Raw genomic sequence first — 15,002 nt, 5'->3', positions numbered from 1 at the left:
TACTTGGAAAGCGTGCCCACCGCCCAATGACGTTGGATTTCGGTCCATTGAAGTAAAGGCCGCTGGCTGCTCTAATTGCATTTCCTACGCGCTGCTTCTTCTTTTTTATTTTTTATTTTTTAAAAGAAAAATTAAATAAGAGCAATCCAATAGGGTATGCATTTTTATATGCAACTAATCAAAATTTATTTTGTCAATTTTAACTAATAGGTTTTAAAAGTAAGGTACCATGCATCCGATTTTATATATATAAATATATATATATCTCTTTATTTCAACTCTAAGGATAGTATTTTTTCAAGGATAACATTTTTCAAATTGTCATTTTTTATTTTGGATAGTTATTTGCTATAAAGTTTAACAAATTTTTTGTTCTCAGCATGAGTGAAACCTGAAAATGACAAATATTGATTCTGTAATATGGACACTCTAAAATATAATTTTCCAAAGTTGGAGATATTTAAAATTTTGTTATGGCATAAATGAGTTTTGGTGTGGGGGGGGTGGGGAAGACAAGGAGAGCGAAAGAAATAGAAACAAATATTAAAAAAAAAAAATAGATGCATAAGCGAATAATCCAACTCTACATGTGGAATGGTATTGTTCACAGATGCATCACAAATGCAGGTGGAGTTGTACTGTTCACATATGTATTGCAAATACATTTTGCATTTAATTTGCATAATTGGGTGGAATGACTTTTTAGTAAATTGATGATTAGCTATTTTAACCTAAAGATGAACATGAGTAAACCATTACCTCACTAAATTTTATTAACCAAAATAGCTAAAAATTATTTTTCTTTATTTTAACCATTCACTTTTTTAAAAGTACTCCAACAACATCACTATTTTAACTATCCATTATCACTATTCCATCTAAATAATCTTTTTCAAAATGAAAACTATGTGTGATGGCGTGATGTATGAGAGAGAAAGAAATAGAGAAAATTTAATAGTTTTTTTTTTCTCTTTAATAGTTTTTTTTATTATTATTATTATTAGTTTGGTGAGTAAACAATGCTCACTATTATTGGTGAATATTGTTTACTCACTAATTTTTTTTCATCAAATTGGCGAGGCTGCTAGAGACTTATTGGACCATTTCAATAAATTAGCTCACCAAAATAGTTTTTTTGGTTATTTTGTGAGTCTACTATAAATGCTATGAATTTTTATGCAACTTTTCACATCATTTTACATGGTTTTTTTTTTTTTTTTTTTTTTTTTAAGTAAAAGAAAAAAAAGTCATTTAAAATAGGCAATGTCATTTACATAAAATGTGAGAAATAGATGTAAAGAGCAAGATTACTCTTTAAAAAAATGAGTAATGATAAATGCCACATTTTTATCTCCAAACTATCATATCTTGTTGATATGACAGTCAAAATCAACCCTTTAATAGTTATTGTTAATATATATATATATATATTTTCAAATATTGTTTAAGACTGCCATGTGTAAGATAATTATAGAATAAAAATGTAATTTATAGCATTACTAAAAAAAAAAAAAAATTAGTGATTTCAAAACGTATGATTTGAAAATGTAATTTTTAAAAACACAGTTAATCATTTGGTAAAATTAGAATTTATTTATTTAGCTTTTAAATTAATATGTTTTTAAAATTACAATCTCTTATCCGAGATTTGAAAACATAATTTTTTTTTTAATTAAAAAAAAAAAAAAAAACTTACTCTCAAACAATACATTTAACACAATTTTATTTAAAATTACAATTTTGACCTGCAAAATTACAAGCCAAACAAACTCTTAGTAAGTTGGTTTACTTTTTTGAGTATTTGAGTTTTTTTTTTTTTTTGAAGGGATTGAGTATTTGAGTTGGTTCTTGGAAAAGGACATTTTAAATTTTTTAATATAATTACATGGTAATTGTAATCAACAATCTCAATATACATATATAATTTAATAAGTCGAGAATCAGATTACAGGTTTATAATGTTAAATAATAAAAAAATTAATTCAAAATAATGTGTCCGGGAGGAGGGTCTCTACAGATTCTGGGCCCAATATGTACGTCGCCCACAACATATAAATAACCAAACACAATAAGACACATCAGCTCAGACATTTTACGTGGAACCATCTTTCAAATTATCGGGGCAGGTGATGAGAGGCTGATTAAATTGAAACCAAGCCCACTATATAAGGAATAGCAAATTTCCCTAAAAAATATGAGATATTGAATATTATAATTTTTACTGCAAATCTTTTATAAATTTATGTGACAGTTTATTTGGTATTTTTTACATTAGTCACTAAAATATAGATTATTACATTAGAGTCACACGGTTTACAAAATAAAGTAACAATTAATATACATAATGCTTATCAATGGTAGTCCCAATGTGAACCGTCAAGCAACTTTATAAATAATTTATAACAAAAAAAAAAAGAAGAGAAAATTATGCTTTACACATAGAATAAAAATAGATAGGGCAAGAGGGAGACGTGACTATGACCATCTTCCTAATACTTGATTTGTGGTCTCGTCAAAAGATTTTGTGGGATTCACATGGTCACTTATAAATTGGCAAAGCAATCAATTTTTCTAGATTATCACGTGGGATTCACATGGTCACTATCTGTCATTGCAAAGACCCCACAGAATAGCCCATGCTTGTGCGGGCTTGTGCGGGCTTGTGCGGACTCGAGCATTTGTTTTGGTTTGAATTTTAGAATAGCATGCGTGACCCACTTGTCTCTAGTCCTCCAAAAGTGGCAACTCTTGCGTTTGATAGCAGCTCGTTGGTTAGCTGAAAATGAGGATGCTTCAAACGGATAGGAATTGTCTACAATTATTTGTCTGAATTGTAGACAATTCAAATAGGTTTGTGAGAGTTTACTTATAAAATCTATCTCATCAAATAAAAATTGGATTGCCTCATTACTTATCTGGTTAGATGAACTTTATAAGTGGTTTCTTACAACCACTTGTTCGAATTGCCTACACTTCAAACAGATAATTATAGATAATCTTCATCTGACTCAAATCCCTACTTCACCCTATTTGTGGGACACTGACGGATTTGGGCAAGCTTGTCTGACCTTCATTATGGTCGGCAATTATAGGGGTAAGGACACTATCCCTATTTTTCTGGTTTTTATGGAAAACGAAAGATGCTGTTTGGTACTAGAAGAAGAAAACAAGAATGAACACGTAGAGCAACAACCATACCTGCTTAGATCAACCACTCCATCACGGATCGTTCTATTAAAAAATTCCTGTACTCTTTTCCCATCGGTCAATCCATCCTTCTATCTCAATGAAAGGTAAAAGATCTCAGCAATTTTGTTATCCAATGAACGGCAAAAATATGAAAAAGCTAAAATAGAGCTCACCTGTCCAAAGAATTCTCCTATTTGTTGCTCGAATTGCTAAAAATTCAGACAAAAATTACTGAAAATCCGAATATTCAGTGACCTAAATGCTGGTGGTCTCGAACACGTACAGCAAATTTGCTCATCATCTGTACAATTCATGCACCATTAAAAACAGTTGTACACTGACATTAATTCCCAAAACAAAATCCACAGAAATATCACACTCAAGAATAGGATTCTCTCTCCATGTAGTAAAATGAGTCTAAATTTTGTTTTGTTGCATTTAACAGTGTACATATTGTCAGCTCATTTAAAATTGACAACATATACACATGTAAAATTTAATCTGCACCACAAAATAGAGTATCAGTATCCTAATCCCTGACCGAGTCAGGGGGCTTGCCCGTTTAGAGTTTAAATTATAAAATAGGGTCATACAGCAATGAGAAGTGTACACACTTTGCCCAAGACTCTTCGCTTTCTCTGCCATGCAACAGTTTTCTTTATAACACACTTGCAAAAGGGGTCTCTGAGATTAAAGATTGCTGTAGGGTTTTGTCTCCAAGCCTACCACAGCCTTCTCCTCAGCTCACCTAACCTCCAAAGATGCTTGTTGGGTACGATAAATTTAATGGCTGGCAGCCTGGCAATCCTGTCTTCGTGATTCCTCCACAGTAAAAAAATACTCTTCATGGCAGTCAAGGCGGTCTAAAAGGCAAGCTTATAATAGTTATTAAATATCACAATCAGGCCTGCATCAAGAGTATAGTTCAAATATAAATAAGGGAGAATATTAAGGCCAAGTGATCTTGATGTGTCAAAGTGATGATTGGGGGCAAAAAAAGCTGTTGTCCTGGGTCCCAAACATATACGCATCACATCAAAGAATCTGAGACCAATGCTCTATGGCTATAATACGCAAAGTAAGCAAATTAGAGGAAAAACCATCACTGAAATTGCATGAATCAAAGGAAAAACCATTAAAAAAATAAGAAAGCCGCCGGGATGTTTAATTGATATTACTCCTGCAAAGTAATGACAGGATGCTGTTAACAGGCTGAAAGCTTTCAATTAAGAACACATGCTACAAGTTTTGAATGTGATATGATTGTTTGAAGTTTTTTTTTTATTTTTTTTTGTAAGTATATTTAAAAAAAAACGCGCAGAGGGGCGCAACCCAAGTACATATGATGTATACATGATACCCTTAATTCAAAGAGAAAGAAGAACACATATCTAAAAAATCAGAATAAGAACACTCAGACATAAACTGCAACGTCACTCTTCACATAAACAATGTTTGTATCACCAACTTCTTCAAGTTAATCAAATCAGTCTCACAATCTTCAAAACTACGTGCATTGCGTTCTTTCCATAGACACCACATCAAACACAACAGAGCCATTCTCCAAATCGGCATCAACAACCGATTGCCCCTTTGCCCCCTCCAACTTCCCAACATCTCTTTCACCAATTGCGGCATTACCCACACAACACCAAACAGCTGCAAGATCATACTCCACAATTATGTAGCAACCATACAATGCAGGAACAAATGATCAATAGACTCTCCACCAATCTTACACATATAGCATCACTCCATCATGATAATATTCCTCTTGCGTAAATTATCCAAAGTTAGAATTTTCCCTATAGTTGCCGTCCACACAAAGAAAGCCACTCTCAAAGGAACCTTAACTTTCCAAATGCTCTTCCAAGGAAAACAAGAATATTGAATTTATAAGAAGAATATGAGATGTATACTAAAACAGCACAGATCCTCCCAAGGCCAGGTCTTGCAATGGCCAACTCTACCCAACTGAAGGAGTATCTTACTCAAAGCATGCCCTGCCAAAAACTTGTGAGAACATGATCTATATGCATATTCCGCACTGATCTGTCCATTTGTAATTGAATGTCCTTATTTGCATCTTAAAGCACACATTAATCAGGTGTGGCCAAAACGAAATATTCATTTGTATTTCTATTTTAATATCCCTGTGGCTGATTATAAATTCATTAATATACCCATGCACCTACTCCAAGCACACAAGTATACGCACAATATAGATTGCATCAGCAATCTGTGGGTCTCCAAAAACCACTCTTCAATTTGTCCACATGATTTGATCTTGAAATGAACAGCCAACAACAATCTTGTATCTTTCTGAATGTTTCTCTCTACTCACATCGATCTCGGAGCCTTCTAGCAGAATTCCAACTAGTTAACAATCTTAATGAACAGATCCTCATTCTTTTGCTCTTATTCAATCCTAAGTTCTCCATTTAAAGCACAATCTCCCTTGCAATCTAAGTTTACTTCTATTTCTGTCTCCTACAACATCCTGGAGATCTAAGATCAAACCCTTGAAAGAGATACAAAATGAAGGTAAGTCCAAACTCCAACAAATTTGGATAACGCTAATGTTTTCAATCTTTTAGCTCAATCTTTACCTTCCACTGCTGCAGTTACTGGACTGGATGCACCGTAAATTTCGGGATAGTAGCATTGAGCCTTTCAAGGATTTCATTATTGGTATTAAAACTGTCCTCATCAAACTTTTTTTCCCCTTAGAAGAATTCTGAAGGCATACATCATCCGCACATAAACCATCAAATAATCAGGTTACCACATAACCATGATAATTGCTACTCCAGCTGAATGTCTTACAATGCCATTACTCATTAGAATCTATGCCATTACTCATTAGAATCTATTGACTGGTGTAATTCAGCAATTCTTCATAATTTATAAAGATAATCAAGCAAACTACCCAGCTCAAGTGAAAAAAAAAAGTAAAACTCAGGTGGTCTTAGAGATAGGATAGGCAATCTCAACCAATCAGGCCCGGGCCTGTTTGTCTTAGAAACAATCTAAACCTTTTGCAGTTATTATAGCACTGCGGCAACGAAGTCCGACGAGACCAACAACCTTTTGTGGGCACAGGGCCACCTGGTTTAGGTTCACAGCAATAAGTGTTGGGGCCACCTCGTTCTACTTTCCATACAATCCACTTAGGTCACTGAAGAAATCGTTCAACCATCTGTGCTAACAGGTATACATGTCAAGAATGGAGCAGCCACTAGATTGGTCCACATTCCCCTTTCCAGAGCACAATAGAAAAAACAAAAAGAATAATGATATGTCTTGCTCATAGACAAGTCTGTCTTCCCTATTTATTTTTACCAATGTCCTGACTACTTTTGGAACTGCAATTTCAGGAAACCCTTGCATATGTCTTTCAGCATCACCATCACTTGACGACCAAGACTCCTATACAAAGTCATATGGATCCAGATCCTCAAAGAAACCCAAACAGGAATGGGAAAAATCTTTTTCTGACACTGGTGCCAAGAGAGAGGAAGAAAACTTAGAAGAAGAAACATCTACTGTCATCTCTGAGCTCTTCCATGGATTTCTCACCATTGGAACTCTCGGTCTGGAGCCAATCATCAATGAGCCAGCAACACCTACGTTTGCCATGCCTCTGGAGAGCATAACTGAGAGCAAATCAGAGCTAACAGAGAATGACTTGAAGGTCATCAACTATGAGCTGGAGAAGTTCCTTGAGGCTGAAACTAAAGAATGGTGCAATGAATCATCTGGAAGGAGCAGTCATGCTAGCACTATTACACTCAGTGGCAAGCAAACAGATGAGGCCGAAAACGAAGATTATGAGAAGATTTTGGTATGTCCACTCCAAGGATATCTATTTGGCTCTTCGATTGAACTGCCAGAAACAAGAAAAGAAGTAAAGAAAGAGAAGGTATCACTTGAGGAGCTGTTTCATAGGACAAAAACAACAAATGAGACAAACACAGAGAAAAGTGAGAGAGGGGAGATGCAAGCCAAGAAAACACATAAGCCTGCTATGCATCTCATGAAGAAGATGCTAAAAAAGCTCCATGCTTCTTCAAAGAGCTCTACCCCTTCAGGTGGTGGTGATGCAGCTGACTCTGTTTCAATCAAGAAGAAACTCTCCAAGGTTGGTCTCTTACTGCTAAACTGGTAGATATTCTGAGAACCATTATTAAACATGTGAGGATCCCCTGGGTCTACACACAATCCTTACATCACTCTCACTGCATTCTAATCATATCTAGACTAATAGCTTTAACATGAATTCCCCTCTCTAAGAACATTGCTAGACTGCTAGATCTTCTGAGAACCACTATTAAACATGAGATCCCCTGGGTCAACACACAATCCTTACATCACTATTACTGCATTCTAATCATATCAAGTCTAATAGCTTTAACTTGAATTCCCCTCTCTAAGCACACTGCCAGCCATTTAGGATATACTGAAGAAATAAAAGAATCAGATTATATGGGTTCGCTATTACCCATCCAAGATCCTGTCTCAATCTCTTGACCCAAGGAATCTTGCAAGCGAGAGATCCATAGGCGTGTGGTGCTTTTATTGTAACTTACCCCGCCCCCCCCAAAAAAAAATAGTAAGAAAGAATACTATGTTTAATGAGCACAAAGGATTCCACGCTAAGGATCCTCTAATCAAGGTTAAAAGTCAAGAATAAGGAGCATAGTTAGCATAGTTAGCAATACCAAGTATGTTATCTAACAATCCTAACATCCAACAGAAAAAACCTTTTATTACTCAAACAAAGCAGTAACTTTCAGGATATGTCATCATCAGATGATAACGTTTATGAATTATTCGACATTGACCTCAAATTAGCAATAAAGAATTAGTGCCTCCACTATGCACTAAATTGATCTTATAACAATTTTTTCTTTTTCATTAGAGATGATAGCTTCTTATGTGTGGCATGCAGGTCATACGTATTTTCCAAAAAAAAATCCATCCTGAAAGCTCTATAGCTGGAAGAGAATTTGTTGATTCCCATGAATATAAAGTCAAGAATGCTCCCAATGGCAGTTACAATAATGGAGACCAGATGCCCCTGGATGAAGACAATGATGGGTTTACTCTAGGGTCCATGTCAAATATGAGGATCCCGTGTTGTAAGACCAACTTGAACCCACCCCAAGACGGGCTGCATGGAAGTAATTTAAGTGCGAAAGAGCATTGGATCAAGACAGATGCGGACTGTAAGTATCAGTTTACATGCTTTACCATTTCAAAATATCTGGGAAAAATCCCACCACTGAAATTCAAGGATAGGAACATTTAACAAATGAATCATAACTTCTCAATGTGATTACTTAGATTATCAGTTTCTGAGTAAGGTGACACTTCAAACCTGTGGAAATAGATGTGGAAATTTTTCAAGGAAAAAAAAAAAAAGAAATAAAGTGATGGAGATGTCAATATCAAAGTCAATTTTGAAAATAAATTTTCAAGGTACAAAATAATCACTGTTATCTTGTCATGAATCTTTTGAAAAATGCACAAAGATAATGAACAATTCAGAGTCATAATATCGTAAAAAAAAGGCACGCCATGATAACAATAATGTAGTGATTTTAGCTTCCTCTATTTGTTGAAATTGATAATTTTCTTGACACCTTGGTATGCTAATAATTGTTGTGTTAATGGTCGTGTAGAGACTACCTGGCATTATATTTTTGTCATCTGCAACTTCATTTAGGAGCATAATTGTGGCCAGAAAGATAGAGTACTAAGATTATTATGTTTACTGATTTATACATCTAACACAATTCTACTATTGCCATTGTAGACTTGGTGTTGGAGCTTTAGCGACTGAATCCGAAATAAGACGATAATGTCATCGTCCTCTACGAGTAAAAATTGTAATGTAGTGTTTGGTAATGCTTATTGCTATGTTGTGAGTGATAAAGTGTCGATGGACTCAAAAGAAAGTGAAGAGTCAAGAGGGGTCTCTCCTCTTATCTTCCTCAGTGTGATAATAACCATGTGACTAAGTTTCATGTAAGCCTCCTAATAAAGTTATTTTGATTACCTAAAAGTATTATTTTTATCATTAAGAATATCCCAGGATTTCTTTCACAGGACCCTTCCTACATCATTGCCTATTTTGTTTTGTGGAGCACATCAAACTTTTCTTGTACATTGAGACCAATGTATGCACAATTAGTCATCCGCATTCATTCTCCATGAATGGAGTCAAGCAATGTTAGAATCTGGGTTTGCACAAGCTTCTTTTCCTGGTCTTTTATTATTTATTTATTTTAAGAGGATTAAGAAAAAAATCCCAAACAATTCATGTCAACCACTAATATGCCAAGAGTACATGCACATGAAGCACTACAGGGTGAAACCTCACAGCACCAGATGTTGATGAAGGAAAAAGCATATTCCCAAATTTAAATCGGTAGGGGCTCTTCCCTTAGAATTCCACCCATTTCCATCCTCCAGGATCGATCAACTAGAGTTGCTAACTCTCTGAAAAGCATACAAGAAGCTTATAAGCACAAATAAATGTGCAGATAATCATAGGGGGAGGAAAACAAGAGAAGCACAAAAATAGCCTTGTTATAATTTTTTTTTTTTTTTTTCCATTTAGTGAATGTATGTTGTAGAGTATCGTGGAACTCATCAATGAAATCAATAATAGGTTAACAAGATATGGTAAACTTTAGCCAAACATAATATTATAATGAAAGGGTCCCTTCCCTAACATACAACTCCTTACACTGATCCTATGCAACTTAATATTGAAAGCTATGAAATTTAGCATGTCACGCACCTAGCAACACAACATTGGTGTCCATGCAAGAGTGCTGAGACTAATAAAAGAGGCACTGGTACTAGTTTGAAGAAAAAAAGGCAATAAACAAGTGAAACAAATCACTTCATTACAAAACTTGGTTTTGGCTACTACTTTCTCAATATCTTATTCTTTATAATTCCTTAAAAAACAAACGATAAACTAATATAAGGATATCTGCATGTATTTCTTATTCAAATATGGATATTATAATTTCTAGCCATCAAGTTCACTTAAGCGACAGCTGGTTTTAAGTAGGAATAGTAACATCAAAAACGACAACAGAAGAACAATAATAAAGGCATTAAAGGGTAAATAATGTAGAAGAGGGAACGTGGAATACAGACTTGAGGTCATGGCTGACAACTAGTACAGTTAATTCTTTCTTTAGAAGCTTCAAAAGCTTCACAACGTCTGCACGTGCCTTCCAATCTGATCAACAAAGCAACATGAACAAAAATTTAAAATTAAATTGCCACAGTATATTAGAAAAGATAGTATGCTAAAGATCAGAAAGAAGCAAGAGGATCAATATAACAAACCTGTAAAAGGTTCCAAGCAAAAGTTCTTTATGGAAACCATTGGCAAGTAAAAACAAGAAATCCTAAAACCATTGGTTCAACTGTAAGTAAAATTTAACTATCATTAAGCCAAGTCGATTCAGTATTTTAGTCAACAAAATGGACTGGCAATGGTTGGCAACCATTTGAATTTTAGCTCAATGAAAAGAGCAGGTCTTTCTTAAATATCAGCAGCTCAAATGTTTTTCAAGCATTTTATTACGACAGATTTCAGAGCATTAAAGGGATAAAGAACGCATGATTGTTGGATAAACTCTTATGAAATCCATATGTTTGTAAACTATGGACTACTGGCATTGCTGAGAGTGCAACTTGGAATACAACCAATACAGTAGAATAAACGGGAACAAGTGAGTCTTCATACCAAGACCAGCAAGAGGCTCATCCAGTATCAATAAATCTGGAGTTTGTACCTGGAGAATAAGTCAACTGACAATTATGGGTCAATTCATGCAACTACTATGAGCAGCTATGTAAAATGTTATATCATGAAACCACAGGGCTTAAGTGTCTAAGTAGTGTCTGTCTTTATGTGAGTTTGTGTGCATGTTTTGTTTGTGTGTGTCCATATCAACATCTATGTGCTTACTAGTTGAATTGCCAAGGCAAGCCGACGTTTATAGCCTCCACTAAGGGTATGAGGATCTTTGTCCAAGGAGATCCCATCTAAACCGACCTACAATCATCAAAAAGTTTAGACTTGGAATATACACATGATATAATATAATTAACCTAGACCGAGAAATAATAACAATATGTAACGGTTCAATAAGTAGGAGAAAATTTGTTTATACTCAGAGCAGGCAACTACCCAATTAATTGCTCTTTGGAGTCTCAAAGCAAGATGCTCCTTGAATTGCAGGTCACCCCTTTGCCTTGGCCACCCAAACGTAACTTCCTCAAGCACATTATCTGCCACGAAGTACCTAGATTGCAGATGACATGTTCTTAAAAATTAAATTACAGAAAATCCAATAAAAATGTCATAAGGAATTAGGGAAGTAAGAGTGCAAGTTTGCAGTCTATGTAACAAGAAGCTAAATAAATGCACCAGCAATAATACATGCAAAAAGAAATGGATAACCCACCATGAAAAACCAATATTAGTCAAAAAGAAACAAGTTACAAATGCATTAAGTTTTTGGATGGATTCAACTGATTTTATCTATTCAGATGTAACTATAAGTTTACAGCGTTATAAGACCCAAATTTATTTTAATGAGCAATGAAGATAGGAAATAAATTTTCTTCTTTTCATTTAGTAATTAATACCTCTCGGGAAACTGAAAAACAATACCAACTCTCTCTGGGGGTAAGGGCTCAGGAGATTGATTTGGATTACCATCATTTCCATATCTTTGAATATAAATGGAACCTGAAGTTGGTTTACTAAGCCCTGAAAGAATCTGAAAGATGGAACGACAGCATAAGTAATAGAATAACACGGGGGATGGATTACATAAATTGCATGATTTTTCTACTTAAAGCACACTAACACACACATATGCTCCAAATGGTATACCTGCAACAGAGTAGTTTTTCCACTTCCACTTCGTCCAAATATTAAACCAAAACTGCAGCAGTTGACTTGAACAAGTTATCCCACAAATGCAATGTCTTACTTGATAGAAATTCAAGCTAACCACAAAGATGTGACTCCAACCTCCCATTGGGGCCAATTACTTATTAAAAAAAGAAGGTATGGTTCCAACCTCAAACAAGTTTGACCCACTTCAATGAGAAACCATACATCTATCATATTCTATGGATTGGTGGGGAATGATACCTTACCTAGGGAAGTCCTAGGCAAAGTCAATTGAAAGGAAGATCCCAAACTTCCAACAACGTGTTTGAGATGTTACATAACAGAAACAGACCAGAAACATGTACCTTTTCTCTGGAAGTGAAAAATTAACTGCATTTAGAAGGCTGATCTGGGTGCCGGGAGGTCGATAACTAACATCCTTAACCTTCAAACAGGAAAAAAAACTATTATCAGTAATTTCCTGCATTTATACTTCAAAATTCAAAATCTAGCCAACGCATGCAACTAGATACTCAACCACGAAAGCATCTTTTTGCCCATAAAGGCAAAGGCCTGTAGCTGCAGAATGCAAGAAACAGAAAAGGTGCTACTTTCTAAACGATTGTACCACAAAATTTTATGGAAAATGATACAAATCAATCCCCTTGGCGAAGCAAGGGAAGAAAGGTCCGAAGGAGAGTGCCTTAATCCCTTGATTCAATTAAGTATACTTGCTAAATTAATGTACCACAAAATTTTATGGAAAATGATACAAACCAATCCCCTAACCATCTCTTACTCATCTCCATACAACTAAGTTTCGAATCCACCATTGGATTTATGAGACTCGCTGCTGTTACAATCACCTATTTCTCATTTGAAAATGATAGATAGTGGGCTTGAAATCGAGTATACAAATATTAGAGTTGATGCCCCCCCTCTCTTTCGCAGAAGAATGTCAGAGACTACTTAAAACAATCCCTTACTGTATGCTAGTCCAATTCCCACTTTCTCCATTACAAAATGCATTCATGGATTACAGCATTACTGAGTGCGTGTATATTGTAAATTTGTAATAGTCTCCTAAACATACAGTCACTGTATTAATACTCAGAAACGATATATATGAATAAAATAACCTCACAATTTGCAGAGACACGATATTAGAGCATTTTTATGAAATTTTTTTGAACAAGTAACAGTATCATGGTAACTATAATTAAGAAATTTAGCCAGGCGCACTGGAAGTTCATCATAAACCTCACACGTTGCTACTTTCACCAGCTGCAATGTGTTCAAAATTTGTTACCAAGAACTTAATCCGTAACTACACAATAAAATATTGAAACCAAAAGAGGAAACTCACTTCAAAGCACGAGTAATCACATGTAATTCTGGAAGAGCGGGTTCTTCGGAGATTCAAACAACTGGAAAGAGAAATCCGTGCAAATCAATTTCACTGAGAATTTCAAATCAAGCATAAAATAAAGTCGCTAAGTAGGAAGGAGAAATTCTTGCCTGCGGGAGGGTTTGGGTGCGATTGGGACTCGAGCTGGTAGTTCCAGAGCTCTCCAGCCTATGGAGAACTTGAACGCGGTGAGGGAGCTCGCCATCTCCGGCGGTGTAAAGGACTTGGGCTTCGGCTTCAGTTTTTTATCGTGGTCAAACGGCGATTGGGCTGCGTCAAGTATTTGGCCCAATAGTTGGTCGCCCCCTTCTCAGTTCTAAGGGTCCGTTTGGGTTTACGATTTTAAAAAGTGCGATTTAAAATAACGATTTTAAAATGTGCGATTTGAAAAAAGTGATTTTTAAAAACGCAGTTAAGCGTTTGGCAAAATGGTAGTTTAGCCTTTAAAATCGCGAATTTACCTTTAAAATTCTGCGTTTTCAAAAAAGCACTATCTTATCTGCGATTTGAAAAAGCAGATTTTCTGCGTTTTTAAATCACAATTTTTAAAAACGCAGTTCCCAAACGATCTATGTTCTACAATTTGGTTTAAAATCGCACTTATTGTTTACGAAATCGCAATCCCAAACGCACCCTAACTATCACACGGTCACACCCTTTTTTTTCTTTGACTTATTTGGTATCATTGTCTTGCCTATCTCTTATACATTTTTATTTTTTTTTAAATCCACCGTTAAATTTGTTAAACTTAAATTGTGGTTCACAAATTCAAAAGTGAATTTATATATATCTTATACGAAAATAGACTAAAAATGTGTAAGAGAATAAAACTAAACATTTATCTTTTTTCTTTTCTTATATCATAATCTCTTAGAGAATTTTGAGTATTGTATTATCATACATAACATATAATAAATTAAATAAAAATTAAGAATATTTTACATATGAATCTTAGCATATCACATGAAGTGCCGCTAAAAGTAACAATTTTTACTATAAATTGATGCAGTAATCCATGTGATACTTATCATATGTAAGACACTAGAATATAGACTTCCACATAACATTTATTAAGTTTACAAAATTAACATAATAGTCTACATGACACTTACTCTTATTCATAAAATACAATCATGCATAACATATGTACAACCATGGTTCAATATAGCTATAAAATTAAACAATTTTACGGGTATAATTGTTTTGTTGGGCTCTCTTGCTTTATGTGCCTTTATAGCGATAAAATTAATCAATTTTATGGGTATAATTGTGAGTTCGCGGTTTAATAAGTATACATCCAACTAAATTAGTGTGTGATGTGAGCCATTATTTATTTTGTTAAAACATCTATCTTTTCTAATTTGAAAACGTTGAACCACAAAACTTTGTTTTAAAACTCATCAAATGATCACTTTATCTTTACAAAACGTTGAGGAAATTGGTTTTCTATAAAGTCAGTCGAGAGATAAT

The 15,002-nt window shown here is 34.7% G+C and overlaps 2 protein-coding genes across 6 annotated transcripts; one reads left to right on the top strand and one right to left on the bottom strand.

Annotated features, from left to right (window-relative positions):
• Positions 1–2,325: 2,325 nt before the first annotated feature.
• LOC133860045 (ABC transporter I family member 11, chloroplastic) lies at positions 2,326–13,771 on the bottom strand. 5 transcript variants are annotated; one of them, XR_009898847.1, is made up of 13 exons: positions 13,643–13,771; positions 13,491–13,551; positions 12,490–12,569; positions 12,122–12,173; positions 11,872–12,005; positions 11,411–11,525; positions 11,189–11,275; positions 10,964–11,012; positions 10,366–10,450; positions 9,575–9,693; positions 3,804–4,096; positions 3,363–3,490; positions 2,326–3,278 (listed from the first exon to the last, which is right to left on the bottom strand). XR_009898847.1 is itself a non-coding variant. In XM_062295678.1 (11 exons), the coding sequence occupies exons 1-10, from the start codon at positions 13,735–13,737 to the stop codon at positions 9,615–9,617; spliced, it is 837 nt and encodes a 278-aa protein (XP_062151662.1). In that variant the 5' UTR covers positions 13,738–13,771; the 3' UTR covers positions 3,594–4,096; positions 9,570–9,614. The 5 variants fall into 5 exon arrangements, 4 of the variants coding, with proteins under 4 accessions (XP_062151662.1, XP_062151664.1, XP_062151661.1 ...); XM_062295678.1 differs by lacking the exons at positions 2,326–3,278; positions 3,363–3,490 and having other exon boundaries at positions 3,594–4,096; positions 9,570–9,693; XM_062295680.1 differs by lacking the exons at positions 2,326–3,278; positions 3,363–3,490 and having other exon boundaries at positions 3,594–4,052; positions 9,570–9,693.
• On the top strand, positions 5,401–9,256 carry LOC133860044 (protein LAZY 1). The gene is made up of 5 exons (XM_062295676.1): positions 5,401–5,733; positions 5,814–5,880; positions 6,567–7,330; positions 8,141–8,417; positions 9,008–9,256. The coding sequence occupies exons 1-5, from the start codon at positions 5,728–5,730 to the stop codon at positions 9,025–9,027; spliced, it is 1,134 nt and encodes a 377-aa protein (XP_062151660.1). The 5' UTR covers positions 5,401–5,727; the 3' UTR covers positions 9,028–9,256.
• Positions 13,772–15,002: the final 1,231 nt, after the last annotated feature.

Source organism: Alnus glutinosa, chromosome 2, assembly GCF_958979055.1.
Source record: "Alnus glutinosa chromosome 2, dhAlnGlut1.1, whole genome shotgun sequence".
In the NCBI taxonomy this organism is placed as follows: domain Eukaryota; kingdom Viridiplantae; phylum Streptophyta; class Magnoliopsida; order Fagales; family Betulaceae; genus Alnus; species Alnus glutinosa.
Note: the sequence above shows the minus strand (reverse complement) of the source record. Positions and strands in the feature narration are given on the sequence as shown.